The following is a 15037-nucleotide window of genomic DNA, read 5'->3' as shown; positions in this document are numbered from 1 at the left end:
TTGACAGAGATCACAAGTAGGCAGAGAGGCAGGCAGAGAGAGAGAGGGAAGTAGGCTCCCTGCTGAGCAGAGAGCCTGATGTGGGGCTCGATCCCAGGACCCTGGGATCATGACCTGAGCCGAAGGCAGAGGCTTTAACCCACTGAGCCACCCAGGTGCCCCAACATTTTTCATTTCTTTTGAGTAAATACTAGCAGTGGAATTTGCCAAATCAAAAGTGAGGTACATGTTTGACACTTTGAGAAATGGCCGGTTTTCTGAAGTAGTTGTACCAGTTTACATTTTCATAAGCAGTGTATGAGAGTTTCAATTGCCCTACATTCTCATCAACATTTACTGTTGCTAATCTTTTTAATTTTATTATTCTGCTTAAAAAAAAAAAAAACTTCACAAAACGTTAAATTCAGTACATTTTTCTGTCTCTTTAACACCTTTATTTTTAGGATAAACACTAGATTAATCAGCCTTTTTCCACCTATGTGATTTTATAGACAATTTGTCAGTTGGCTGAGAATGGTACTCCATTCAGCAGTTGCCCCATGAGGCAAATAAATTTCCTAATCTCTCATTCTCTCTCTCCCTCTCTCCCACACACACATGCCAATAAGTAAGATACAAGATAGAATGTGATACATGTTCCCAAAGAGATAAACAGAGATAAATGGAAGTACCACTTTCAGTCCCCAGGGCCTTGAACAACATACAGGGTTTTGACAGGTTTTGACAGGTAATGATGTAAGAAAGGGCCTCACTGGTGAAAGGAATGGTGTGTTTTTAATACCATACAATTAATTTCAGTCATAATTTAGTAATCAGTTATACTCATTTAGATGGAATGGACCTGAAATTTCTCTCATATGTTCTAAAATCTGTTTCTCCAGATATTTAGGGCATCATTGAATGACTGTACCTCCTGAATTTCGTTTTTGCTCAAAGCGTAGGCACTGTGGTATTATGAGGAGGTTTGAAGGTTAGAATAGTACCATCATTTTGAATCTTCATAATGCTTCTTCTGGTATTCTCTTTCATCATTTTCCCTTTCTTTTGACTCTTCTGATTCCTCTACACTGAATTTTTTCATTCTACCTATAAATGTATTTAAATCTCCCTCCTCCACCACATTACAGGGGAAAATTATTATTTCTCAGTCCTACTCCATCTGTCACGCTGTCATCTTGGTTTTCTTTAGAGGCAGTAGTATTCACTTACTGCTTCTCTCTCTTACCATCAATAGTTATGTAGCCTCTTGCAGTCTAAATTTTGCCTTCACTCTTGTGAAATTGTTTTTATAAAGGGTCAACAACCATCTTTTAGTCAATAAATCTAAATTTTTTTTTTTCATTTTGAGTTCAAACTGTCTTTGGCTTGTCCACAGGCATTGTTATCCATATCTTTCTTCTGGATGGCCTCCCCTTTCTAGGCTTCTGAGGCTCTTTCCTCCTCTTGTTCTCCTAAATCTGTCTTCCTGACTCCTCCTCCTCCCTGCAAAGGTACTGTTTGCCAAAGATTTGCCCAGGATTTGCTCTTGGGCTACTTCTTTCCCTAGTAATCTCATCCCAGCCCTTCCCTTCAGATACAAACCACATCTTGTTTCTTCAGCTCTGCTACTCTTTCATTGCTTATTAAACATGTCTCATTATCACTACAAGTTTGATATATTTAAAATGTCTCCATTCTTGGGGCACCTGGGTGGCGCAATCATTTAGTGTCTGCCTTCAGCTCAGGTCATGATCCCAAGGTTCTGGGATCAAGCCCGCATCAGGCTCCCTGCTCAGCAGGAAGCCTGCTTCTCCCTCTTCCATTCCCCCTGCTTGTGTTCCTTCTCTCTCAGTCAAATAAATAAATAAAATCTTAAAAAAAAAAAAAAAATCTCCGAAAGACAACTATCATATGATCTCCCTGATATGAGGAAGTGGTGATGCAACATGGGGCCTTAAGTGGGTAGGAGAAGAATAAATGAAACAAGATGGGATTGGGAGGGAGACAAACCATAAGTGACTCTTAATCTCACAAAACAAACTGAGGGTTGCTGGGGGGAGGAGGAGTTGGAAAAGGGGGTGGGGCTATGGACATTGGGGAGGGTATGTGCTTTGGTGAGTGCTGTGAAGTGTGTAAACCTGGCGATTCACAGACCTGTACCCCTGGGGATAAAAATATATTATATGTTTATAAAAAATAAAAAATTAAAATGGTGAAAAAAAAATCTCCATTCTTGATCAAAGCTGAGTTTCTTCCAGCGTTTTTGTTGGTAGCACCATTAACTTTCTAATTACCCACACTTAAAATCTTGACATTTAAAAAAACTTTTTTCCCTTTTGTTTCCCATATCTAACTAGTTGCCATGTCTAGTAGTTTGAACCCCTGTGATACCACTCACCTCTTTCTTCTTTATTCCTACTGTCACTATCCAAATTCAGGCCCTCTTATCAGCCAGTCTTTTGCAATGAATCCCTAAGGTATATTTGTGGAAATAGCATGGGCTTTGCAGTCTTACAGACCCAAGTGCTAATTGTGAAGATGGCACTTACTAGCTGTCTGACTTACAGCAAATTATTTAGCCTCCATTGACAGATGAAAAAATTCAGAAACTGAGAAGTTAGTCATTCCTGCCTTATGAAGTACCTCATTTTGAAGGATAAGTGGGATAAAGTATACCTACTAAGAAAGCACTGAGAAAATACTGTCTTCCTGCTTTTAATCTCCTTACAGCCCATTGATAGATTAATATTCCTTAAGCATAGCATTAACCATATTGGTCTCTTGCTCTTCAGTGTTTCCCCATTGTCTAACTTGTTCATAATTTTTAGTCTAGTATTTACAACTATCTATTAATTTGCTTCAACCCCCCTTTTTTACCTTCTTTCTTCCTCTCTTCATAAATATCATTTTAAGGCAAACAGAACCAGTAATAGTGCCCAGTGGCAGAGTGGTTAAGAACATGAGGTCTCATGTCAGTCTACCTGGGTTTAAATCCCCCATTCATTTACTTACTTTGGGCAAATTACCTAATCTCCCCAAACCTTAGTTTCGTCTAAAAAAATAAGGATAATTCTAGTACCTACTGCAGTGGGTTCCTAGAGGGGTGACATGAGATCATGTATATAAGCACTTGTGCCTGGTACATTGAGAACAGACACAATTAGTAGGATTGGCAGAAGTGGTTGTAGTTGTTGTTGTTCATGCTCTTATTTGCATCTCATTTCCACCTCCATGCTCACATTCTCTTCTGCAGAAGTGCAGTTTTTCCCATTCGTGCCTGTCTAAATTTTAACCATCTTTAAAGATCTTCCTTGGTTTTCTTACCATTGCTGTATCACCACCTTCCCCCTAGTTATCTTTCCTCTTCAGAATTCCTTTTTTCTTTTCTTTATTTTTTAAAAAAGATTTATTTATTTGACAGAGAGAGCACAAGGAGCAAGGCAGGGCAAAGCATACTCCTCATTGAGCAGGGAGCCCAGTGCGGGACTTGATCTCAGGAACCTGGTATCCTGATCTGAGCCAAAGACAGATGCTTAATGGACTGAGCCACACAGCTCTCCTCCTCTCAGAATCTTAACTCTTTTAGTTTAGAATGCTTATTACTTTCACAGGCTTATCTGTTTTTCTTCCCTTCAAAAGACTAGAAGTATCTTGAGGGCAGGTTATGCAAATCATTTATTGTATTTTCTAAAGCACAACATCTTACACAGAATTATGCTAAAAAGTATTTGCTGAGTAAATACTTAATTCCCTATAAGCAATAGCCCTCTGGTCCCAAAAGATTTACTTCTTTAGGAACTTGTCTAGACTTCAATAATTACTGGTTCATAAAAAATTTAATTTTGTGAAAATGCCATTATTGGGCTCAAAGAGGCTAAGTAAAGAAATGGTGTTGTAGCAAAAGATAATAATAGCAAAAACAAAACAAAAATTGACCAGGTAACACTATTTTGGATTCAGTAACTTTTTTTCCACATTGCCTCTCATTTGTTACTGTTCCAAATCCACTTTAACCTAATAGTACCTATCATGGTGCCAGACTGAAGTGTCAAGTAAGCATTTGTGGATAACAATGAATCTAAAATTTATTTTACTGAAATAGAAAGTAGCAGATATCGCATAATACATTAAAATGTGATTAAATATCTTGTTCAGTTGTTGACATGACAAATTATCCTTAGGGAGTATCACCCTCATGTTGTATGCGGATGGAGTTTTCTCTTGGTAACCATTTCCACAGGTCCTAGGGAAAGAAATAGGGTGGGAGTGGGTGAATCTCCACTTGAGAATTTCTTTTCCACAGTGATTGCGCACAGCTCCAGCCTCTCCTGCAGCATAATACATGTGTTGCCTTTATTAAAAGAGAATTGTCATTTGCTTTTATGCTTTTAAAAAATATTTCTGTTCATTTTGAAATAATTTTAATAATAACAAATGGTATATTATAATTATAAAGAGAGTGCTGGAAGGTCAAGAGATAAATATTAGAAAATTTATATAGTCCTATTTTTTATTTCTTAAACATTGATCAATACATTAAAATGGTAATATTTTCCCATTCAAGAATGGCTATACTTTACTTGACCATAAACAGCTAATATTTTTTAGTTATAATACAGAATATTATTTGGGTTTTTTCGTAAGGTAAACTTGTGTATTTTAGAAGTATGATTTATATAATCTGTTTAGTTGTCAGGTATTATGCTTGAGGCCCATATTAAGGATTTCTTTTTTTTTTTTTTTTTTTTTTTAGAAGCCAGCTTTCCCTTACTCCTGAGCTTCCCCTTACATCCTTTAGGGAAGGATGGACCAGGAGTACAAAACATGACTAATTGGTAGACTAGTTGGAAAGATTTTTTTAAATTGTGAGGGGTTTTTTTTTCTACTACTATAAACTTGGTATTAATACTTTACAGAGATATTTAATTTTTTATTTTCATATTAAAATCTCAAGGAAATTGATTGAGAGACCCAGCAATCAGCTTGGGCACAGAAGAAACTTCAGGAACTTTTTCCCATCTTAGCATTTTCTGCTGAACTTGAGGAACAAATAATTTCTGTGATATGTGGGGTTTTGTGTTTCTGTGAACTGTTTAAGGAAGCTTTTCTGCTGTAATGGCTGAATATAAGTTGCAAAGATTTAAGCCTTTTTTTATATTAAAGTTCCATCCCATTAACTTCATTGTTAGGGCTTTTACACTTCAGTGATTTAGATAAATGACCTAACTGTAGTTCTGTTGTCCTCTCTTTCCCTCTGTCTCCTTTTTGAGGTCTAGATGATTATGTATTTAGTTTTGTATTTTCCTTTAGACTCAGTTGTTTATTAAGCCCAAGATGATGATAAAGTAAAACTGTTGTATAACTAAATTTCTTACATTGCTGAAACCCCTTATCTAGGGGATGCATTTGTGAAGTTGAAGTGGTCACTTGCTTTTTCAACTAGTGTTTTATCATTTGTAATGGTCTTCAAGTGGTCCTCGGGGATCAAGAACTTCATAGCCATAAGACTTTCTATTGTGAAGTTCAGATTGGTAATTATATAGAAGCTTTCACCTATATCCTGTGATATTTATAGACCTGGAACCCAAATAAGGGAGACTTTTGCTTTAAAAAAGCAAGCTGTGTTTGTTCTTAAAAATGTTATCTAAGCATTTTCAGAAAAAGTAGGAATTATGCAATGATCTTTCAGGTGAAGTCACCTTTGCAAATACTTGCAACTCTTTGCAAATGGTAGACCTATTTAGGCAGTAAGGTTTTTGGTTTTGTTTTTGTTTTTTACATGATACACTGCCAGATGTGAGCACTGCTTAGCCTATATACCCCAAGTGCACGTTAGATGTCTGTTAAAAATATAGAGAGGGGCGACTGGGTGGCTCAGTTGGTTGGGCGACTGCCTTCTGCTCAGGTCATGATCCCAGAGTCCTGGGATCTAGTCCCGCATCGGGCTCCCAGCTCCATGGGGAGTCTGCTTGTCCCTCTGACCTTCTCCCCTCTCATGCTCACTCTCTCTCTCACTCTCTCTCAAATAAATAAATAAATAAAAATCTTTAAAAAAATATAGAGAAAAAGAAGTTAATTGACTTTGAGTTCAGGGCAGTGAAGCTATCATGTTGTCAGACATTTTGCATTAAAAAAATTTAACTACTAATATGTTAATAAATAAATTTATGAAGATTAATTCATGTTTGACCCATTTAAGTTGAGCAGTGAATTTCATTTTACGTAAGTTTAGGTATTGGCATAGAATAATGGTGTTCATTTCTAACCATTACTTTTATTTTCCAGCTCACCAGCGACTGGAACCAGCAACTCTGTCAGGGATTGTGGCATTTATTCTCAGTCTTTTATGTGGAGCTCTGAATTTAATTCGAGGTTTTCATGCCATAGAGAGTCTTTTGCAGGTACTGTACTGTTTTTGCAATTTCAGGTAACTTTGCCTGTTGATTCTACTTGTAACTCGATTTGAATTGATTTGAGTATAGTGCAATTTATGGTACATGCTCAGATTCTGTATTCTTTACGCCTGCCCTAGTCTCCCCTTCCTCTAAGAACAGTGATTTCTAATTGGCTTCCTTGACTCAGTGCGTATTAATTATTTACTTCACAGGAGACACTATTTATAGGTACTCTTGGGACACCAAGGTATGTCTGACATGAGTGCTGCTGTCTCGGAGACTAGGGTTGAATTGGGAGGGGGAAAACAGCACATAAATGATTGTCAAATACAGAGAGTTCGGAAGAGGAGCAGTTATTTTAAGTCAGGATAGAAGAAAGGGGCTTTGTGGAGGAGGAATGAGCTGGACCTAGAAGGATCTGAGTGGATAAAGAGGAATGGAAGAATAAGGGGGTGTTTATGGGCAGGTTTTTGTCCTACTTCTATGTATTTCAACTTTGTTATCTGTTCTTTTTCCTTTTTGTTGGTGGCTACCTGAAACCACTATTTTTTTCAGATATTGCAACTACTTTGTTTTCCAGTGGAGTTTTTCCAGAGACTATGGCTATCAGAATATATTAACTTTTTCTCTTTTTATAAACTTTTTGAAACTTCTTTCTTTAAGTTTAGCACATTTCAGACTGGACAGTTTTCTGTACCTTTGTTTCTACTCACTTCTCTAAAGATTTTTTTTTTCTTTTGACACTTCCACATGTGAATTAGTTCTCTGTTTTTGGTCAGCATTAAGCTCAGAATACTATTTGTAAAAAAACACTTAATACACCTTATATTCTTTTTAAAAATTGCTTCTTAATTTGGGGAACACTCAGAGTACCATTCTGAGTACCGTCCTAATGTCTTCTGCTGTATGGAGCCAGTAGCAGAGGACATCAGAGGTTCCAGGCAGCTGAGCTGTCCCTTGAGTGGGAAGGGGGTGCTTCTCATGACTTTTCAATTCTTTTTTCAACCGTCATGAACCCTCAGGTAAAGCCCCTCTTCCCTATCAGGCACAGGACAGATGGCTACTCTCCCTTGGTGTTCCTGTCCTTGCTTCATAGCCAGGTCAATTTTATTCCAGTGGGAGTTCAGTTTTGAGCCAGTAAGACAACCTACCAAAAAGAAAAAAAGGCAATTTGGAGAACACTGACTAAAAAGTTAATAAATAAGATACCCTCTTCCTTTTTTTTTTTTTTTTAAATTTTTATTTATTTACTTGACAGACAGAGATCACAAGTAGGCAGAGAGGGAGTCAGAGAGAGGAGGAAGCAGGCTCCCTGCCGAGCAGAGAGCCCGATGCAGGGCTTGATCCCAGGACCCTGGGATCATGACCTGAGCCGAAGACAGAGGCTTTAACCCACTGAGCCACCCAGGCGCCCCCTTTTTTTTTTTTTTAAATAGTTGAATAGTGGAAAGACTAGTAGTATAGGTGGGTAAAGAGTTGATTTTTGTTTGTGGAGGAAAGAGAGAAAGGGTTGGCTACAGCTCAGCTCCTGTATAGCTCTGTGACCTTAAATAGCTCACTTTACTTTCTGCTCCTCACCTTCATTACTTACGAAACAAAGATCTCATGAGTATTTCTCAAAGTATGCGGCACATTTAGCACTAGTCGCACAGTAGATGACTTTAGGTGGTAGAGGGATAAGTATTTTTAACTTTCGGAGTCATGTTTTTAGTGTATGTCAATGTGTAGCATCTGTATTTGGTAAGATTAACAATGGAGAGGGACGCCTGGGTGGCTCAGTCGGTTAAGCCGCTGCCTTCGGCTCAGGTTGTGATCCCAGGGTCCTGGGATCAAGTCCCACATCGGGCTCTTTGCTCGACAGGGAGCCTCTTTCTCTCTCTGATAAACAAATAAATAAATAAAATATTTTAAAAAGAGATTAATGTTGGAGATAAAATTTTCCTTTTAAGATTAATTTTCATAATTTTATGGAATTTATTAAGTAAATAATAGTATAATTTAGAGTTGGCAAAAATTGTGAAGATAGTTTTCTGTGGTTAAAATTCTTGGGTTGTTTGAAATTGTCAAATTGATAAAGAAGGGGGGAGAGCAGATCTGGGTAGAGAAAAGTTTTGTGCTACAGAAACTTATCATCCTTGACCCAGAAGACAGTGTCTAAGCATGGAACTGGGGGCTTAGACCCCCATTATTTTTAAGTTAAAAGTCAGACAAGGCTATTATATCTCACAAAAAAAAAAAAAAGAAAAGAAAAATAGTTTCTTTCTGGCACTCAGAAGATATCTTATCCCTCATCTTCCTGGACTGATTCTTTCCTTCTCCCTCCTCTGATTCACAACTTCAGAACTAAGGAAAATAGTATAATCTAAGGTTTTCATGCTCTTGAGCTGCTGCAGCTGGCTGATGACTGCCTTGATCCCTGAGTGTTTTATGTTTTCCCTTTGTGCGGTAATATCTTTGCCCCCTGCAGTTGTTTAGCTTTCCGAAGAACAATAATCTGATTAAACTGATGACCACTTACATGTAACTGACTGATGGCTCTGAGATTTCTCAGCCTGTCGACATATAAAAAAGACATTACAGACCAATGTAACTCATGAACACAGATGGAAAACTCCTCAGCAAGATATTAGCAGATTGAATCCAATGTATATAAAAAGAATTACATGCCACAGACAAATGGGATTTATTCCAGGTATGCAAGGCTGGTGCAACATTTAACAGTTAATGTAATCCATCACATCAGTAGGCTAAAGAAGAAAAATCATATGATCATGTCTGTGGATTCAGAAAAAGCGTTTGACTCAAAATCCAGTACCTGTTCATGAACTCACCATAAACTAAGAATAAAAGGGAGCTTCCTCAGTTTGATAAAGAACATCTGCAGAAATCCTACAGTTTTTACCATACTTGATGAAAAACTAGAAAGTTCTTCCCTAAGATCAGGAACAAGATAAGGATGTCCCCTCTAACCATTCACATTCAACATTGTACTGGGAAACCTAGTTAATGCAGTAAGACAAGAAAACAGAAGGCATAAAGATTGGGAAAGAAGGAATATGATACTGTCTTTATTCACAGATGTTTCGATTGTCTATGTAGAAAATCGCAAAGAATTGACCAATTCTTGGAACTCATGAATGATTATACTAGAGTTGCAGGATCCAAAGTTAGTATATAAAAATCATGGGCGCCTGAGTGGCTCAGTAGGTTAAGCCTCTGCCTTCAGCTCAGGTCATGATCCCAGAGTCCTGGGACTGAGCCCCGCATCGGGCTCTCTGCTCAGCCGGGAGCCTGCTTCCCCTCTCTCTCTGCCTGCCTCTCTGCCTACTTGTGATCTCTCTCTGTCAAATAAATAAATAAAATCTTAAAAAATAAATAAATAAATAAATAAATATATATATATATATATAAAAATTACTTTATATCAGTAAGGAACAATTGAAATTTGAAATTTAAAAAACAGTATATTATTTATATTGGCATACCAAAAATGAGGCACTCAAGTATAAGTCTAACAAAACATATACAAGATCTATATGAGAAAAACTAAAACTCTGATAAGAAAAAGAAGATTTATTTATTTTTATTTTTTAAAAGATTTTATTTATTTATTTGACAGAGATCACGGACAGAGAGGCAGGCAGAGAGAGAGGAAGGGAAGCAGGCTCCCCGCTGAGCAGAGAGCCCGATGTGGGGTTCGATCCCAGGACCCTGGGATCATGACCTGAGCCGAAGGCAGAGACTTTAACCCACTGAGCCACCCAGGTGCTCCAAGAAAAAGAAGATTTAAATAAATGGAGAGACATTCCATGTTCACGAGTGGGAGGATTCAATATTGTTAAGTTGTTAGTTCTTCCCAGCTTGATCTGTAGATTCAACACAACACCAGACAAAATATTTTATAGATATTGACTAAATGATCCTATGTGGAAAGGCAAAAGACTCGGAATAGCCAACACAATACTGAGGAAAATGAAATCAAAGCACTGACACTACCCAACTTTAAGACTTACTATTTTTTTTAAAGATTTTATTTACTTATTTGACAGAAAGTGCATACACAAGCAGAAGGAGCTGCAGGCAGAGGGGTAGGGAGAAGCAGACTCCCCACTGAGCAAGCAGTCCAGTGCAGGGCTCCATCCCAGGACCCTGGGATCACGACCTGAACCAAAGATAGATGCTTAACCGGCTGAGCCACCCAGGCTCTCCTTTAAGACTTATTCTTAAGCTATCACAATTAAGACAGTGTGGCATTGGCAAAATAATAGACAGATGGATCAGTAGAACAGACTAGAGAGCCCAGAAATACACCCATATAAGTATAGTCAATTGATTTTTGATGAAGGAACAAAAACAATTCAGTGGAGGAAGAAAAGTTTTTTCAGCAAATGGTGCTGGAATAGCTAGACATCCACAAGCAAAAAAGTAATTTTAGACACAGATTTTATACCTTTAATTAAAAAAAAAAAAAAACTCAAAATGGATTTCAGACCTAAATGTAAGATATAAAACTTAGAAAAGATAGCAGGAGACAACCAAGATGACCTTGGATATGGTGATGACTTTTTAGATATAATACCAAAAATATGATCCATTAAAGTGTAAAAACTTTTGGTCTGTGAGGGACATTAAGAGAATGATAAGCCACAGACTAGGAGAACATATTTGCAGAATACATCTGACAAAGGGCGTGTGTCCAAAACATGCAAAGAACTCTTAAAACTCAAGAAACCAAATAATGCAATTAAAAATTGGGCAAAAGAATGGAACAGACACCCCACCGAAGTAGATATACAGATGGCAAATAAACACATGAAAAGATGTCTAACATCATATGTCACTAGATTAAACATCATATGTTGCAGATTAAAACAATAAGATAGCACTAAACTCCTAGATTGGCAAAAACCAAATATTAGGATATGCAGCAATACAAACTTTTCATTCAATGCTGGTGGAAGTGCAAAATGGCACAGTCACATTAGAAGATAGTGTGGCTGTCTCACAAAGCTAAACATAGCCTTACTGTATGATCCAACCATCATGCTCTGAGGTCTATTAACCCAAAAGAATAGAAAGCTTGTGTCCACATAAAAACCTGCATATGAATGTTTATATCTGCTTTACTTACAATTTCAAAAAACTAGAAGCAACTAAGATATCCTTCAAAAGGTGAAAGAATAAACTGTGGCAGTATGTACAATGGGGTATTACTCAGTAATAAAAAGAAATGAATTCTCAAGCCACAAAAAGGCATGGCTAAACCTTAAATGCACATTACTTAATGAAAGAAGTCTGAGAAACCCACATACTTACATGACTGCAACTGTATGACATCCTAGGAAAGGCAAAACTATAGACAATAAGTGTAGACAATAAGTAAAAAGATCAGTAGTTGCCAGGGGTTTGGAGGGAGGTAGGAAGGGAGGAGTAGCTGGATTATGGGATTTTTAGGGTAGTGAAACTCTTCACTAGTTACTGTAATGGTGGTTATGTCATTATACATTTGTCAAAACCCGAAGGATGTACAACACAAAGAGTGAACCCTAATGTAAACTGTGGGCTTTAGTTAATGATAATGTGTCACTGTTGGCTCATTTGTTGTAACAAATGTACCACATTAATGTAAGATGTTAATAATGAGGAAACTGTGAACAGGGAAAGAGCCAGTTATATGGGAACTCTTTGTAGTACACATACTGCTTAATTTTCCGTCAGCCTGTTCTAAAGATAAAAACCTATTTCAACACACACACACACACACATACCACACAGCACCATTAAAACAAAGAACAGGAAGGGAGGAGCAGTCTTTGGGCTTTGATTTTTCATTACTTGTGGCTCCACTTAACAGTTAAAGTATAGCCTGTTGTACCTAGCTGCCTCTTAGAAAATGGTGGATTGGCTTTCTCTTCTCACGAAGGGGCTGAGCCTTCCCGTTCACACAGACCAGGACGGGATGTCAGTGTCCCAGCCAGGGTGGAACCTAGTCTAGAAATGTGATTCATGTTTTAGGTCAGATGTACAGTTTTGTGCCCTCTGAGAATAGTGGCCATTTTGAGAAAGGCAATGGAGAGTCCCCCGACCCTATACTCACTCACCCCTCCCAGCTCAGCCCCAAATACCCCTGCCAAAGATGGACAAGGAAAATAATATCCTTTAATTTGTATAAAGAAAGTCTGGAACAATGAGAGACTAAAACATGCAGTAGGAACTGGGCAGATGAGAAGCAGGGTAGGAATGACACTCTTCATAGTATATGCCTTATGTATTATTTTTACTCTTTGAACCATATGAATATACTATTCAGATTTTAAGTAATAAAAATGAGTGTTTATCAGCACCTATTATTTAAGCATGAAACAAAACAAAACTTCAGTTAACCCAACCTAGTAAGTAGATTTTCAAGTAACATTTGAGTAGAGTAAAGGTAAATATTTTTGTGGGGGTTAAAGGGAGCCTGAGCAATTTTCCTGAGTTTTTATAGTTTCTTACTGCCAATGTCTTAGAGTCCACAGTTTCCCTAGAAGCTTCAAGGTTTTTTGATTGTTTTAAATGGTTCCTTAAAACTGTGGTGCTAGAGTGTGAAGGACACATGGGGTGAATTACAAGTAGGGAAAAAGGGGCTTTTCTATTCATAGGTCATTTATCATTTGGGAACTCAATGGATGCTTGTATCTTTGAGATCTGTCTTTCTAATGCTTGATACAGAATTCTCTTTTTTTCACTGTTGTCCTAGACTAAATTTATTCCAACAGTGTTTCCTTCTCATCTGATCCAAGGAACTGTAAATTGGTCCATATGGGATTTTTAGCTGACTGGAAACTGTGGACACCTGGTTACTTGGTTCCTTTAGGGTTGTTTTAAATTTTTGTTCTGTCATAGGCATCTGACATATTCCACATACACTCATCAATAATTGAGGTTTCTAAAACAGGGATGCTCAGAGAAGGGAATGAGGAAACAGAATACAAAGTTTGGGGGAATATTGTCTACAGGTAGTTTGTCACTCATAGGTAGTTTAAGATTTTCTAGCAAATTCTGATCTCATCTGAATGAGAATCATTGCTTTTTGGAAATTCATTGGACTAAAAGTAGAGATTCATATTATTTGAATTATTGGGGATTTTATATCAGTATAGAGGAAAATGTTTTGGTAAATGACTGGTGCTTGGCAATACTTTTCCATGTCTTGTTAGAAGAATAATGAAGGAGCAGTGTAGAATTGGAAATCTCTACCTTCTAAGGATTCTGTGTCCTAAAGGATGGAATGGACAGTAGGCAAAGAGAAGGAGAGAAAGGAATGCTAGATTGCAGAGGGCACTGTGATAAATTTAGAGGTTAACCAGAGTAGGATTAGGGGTACAAACTATGTTAACTTCAACAAGTACATCCTTTCATCCCAAGTTAACTTAAAAACACATACAGAATTGGGGGCCTGAGGTCTCTTGCTTTTCATTTTCCCTCATTGGAGTCTATTTTATTATTATTCATGACTTGTATTGGATAAAAGGATCCTCTTTTTTTTTTTTTTTTTTAAGATTTTATTTGTTTTGGGGCGCCTGGGTGGCTCAGTGGGTTAAGCCACTGCCTTCGGCTCAGGTCATGATCTCAGGGTCCTGGGATCGAGTCCCCGCATCGGGCTCTCTGCTCAGCAGGGAGTCTGCTTCCTCCTCTCTCTCTCTGCCTGCCTCTCTGCCTACTTGTGATCTCTCTCTGTCAAGTAAATAAATAAAATCTTTAAAAAAAAAAAAAAGATTTTATTTGTTTTATTTGACAGAGATCACGAGTAGGGAGAGAGGCAGGCAGAGAGGAGGAAGCAGGCTCTCCACTGAGCAGAGAGCCTGATGTGGGGCTCGATCAAAAGGGTCCTTTTTAATGTCACTAGAGCCACTGAATTTAAGACATACTCTCAGCCTTCTCTGTGGTTCATCATGTATTTTGTGTTAGAAATAATCCCTAGAGTCATTGTAGATAATTTTTGGTGAGTAAAAGATCTTTTTGAGATGGTGTGGTATGTAGACTCAAGTGCAAATTCCAGGACATGGGACTTAAACTTACTTGTTTTGAGGTTGACTGTGGGGGAGTTACTGAAATCATGGTGGTCATAGAGGAGGCAGGAAGGCATACACAGAGTAAGTCGCCTCAGCATTTCTTTAATACTTGATTGAAGAGCCAAGTATTTATTTGGGGATATTTTTAGATCTAGCTGAAAATATGTATTCTATTTCCTGAGTGTGAGCAGTACATTGATATTAAAATTTACCTTCTTAAGGCTGTGAATTTTAACTCCTCTCTCTGAATGCGGAAAATGATTGCCACATTTATCTGCTAGTATGTAAGTTGGTGCCTGAGGCGCATTTCAATTTGAGAACCCACGTGAATCAACATTCCTATGTTGTTAACATTGTTTGAAGATTCAGTGTGTATGTTTCTTCTAAATTAATAACTGCCTTTTATGATAATAAGGAATTTATTTAAAAATATAGCACTGAAACATTTCTTTGGAATGTAAGTTCAAACTGGAGAGGTGTAGAATGAGTACAGTTTTATTTTAAACTGGTAAATTTGAGGGCACCTGGGTGGCTTAGTGGGTTAAAGCCTTCAGCTCAGGTCATGGTCCCAGGGTCCTGGATGGAGGCCTGCATCGGGTTCTCTGCTCA

The 15037-nt window shown here is 37.7% G+C and overlaps 1 protein-coding gene across 6 annotated transcripts in view; it reads left to right on the top strand.

The window, feature by feature from the left end:
* SEC22A (SEC22 homolog A, vesicle trafficking protein) overlaps positions 1–15037 on the top strand; it is a 69007-nt gene that overhangs the window by 35386 nt on the left and 18584 nt on the right. For all 6 annotated transcript variants that reach the window (XM_082746559.1, XM_082746560.1, XM_082746563.1 and 3 more), the window contains exon 5: positions 6265–6380. In XM_082746559.1, coding sequence (XP_082602685.1) covers positions 6265–6380 — 116 coding nt within the window. The remainder of the gene's footprint in view (positions 1–6264; positions 6381–15037) is intronic.

Source organism: Mustela nivalis (assembly GCF_964662115.1).
Source record: "Mustela nivalis genome assembly, chromosome: 1".
In the NCBI taxonomy this organism is placed as follows: domain Eukaryota; kingdom Metazoa; phylum Chordata; class Mammalia; order Carnivora; family Mustelidae; genus Mustela; species Mustela nivalis.
This window is presented reverse-complemented; position numbering and strand designations above follow the sequence as displayed.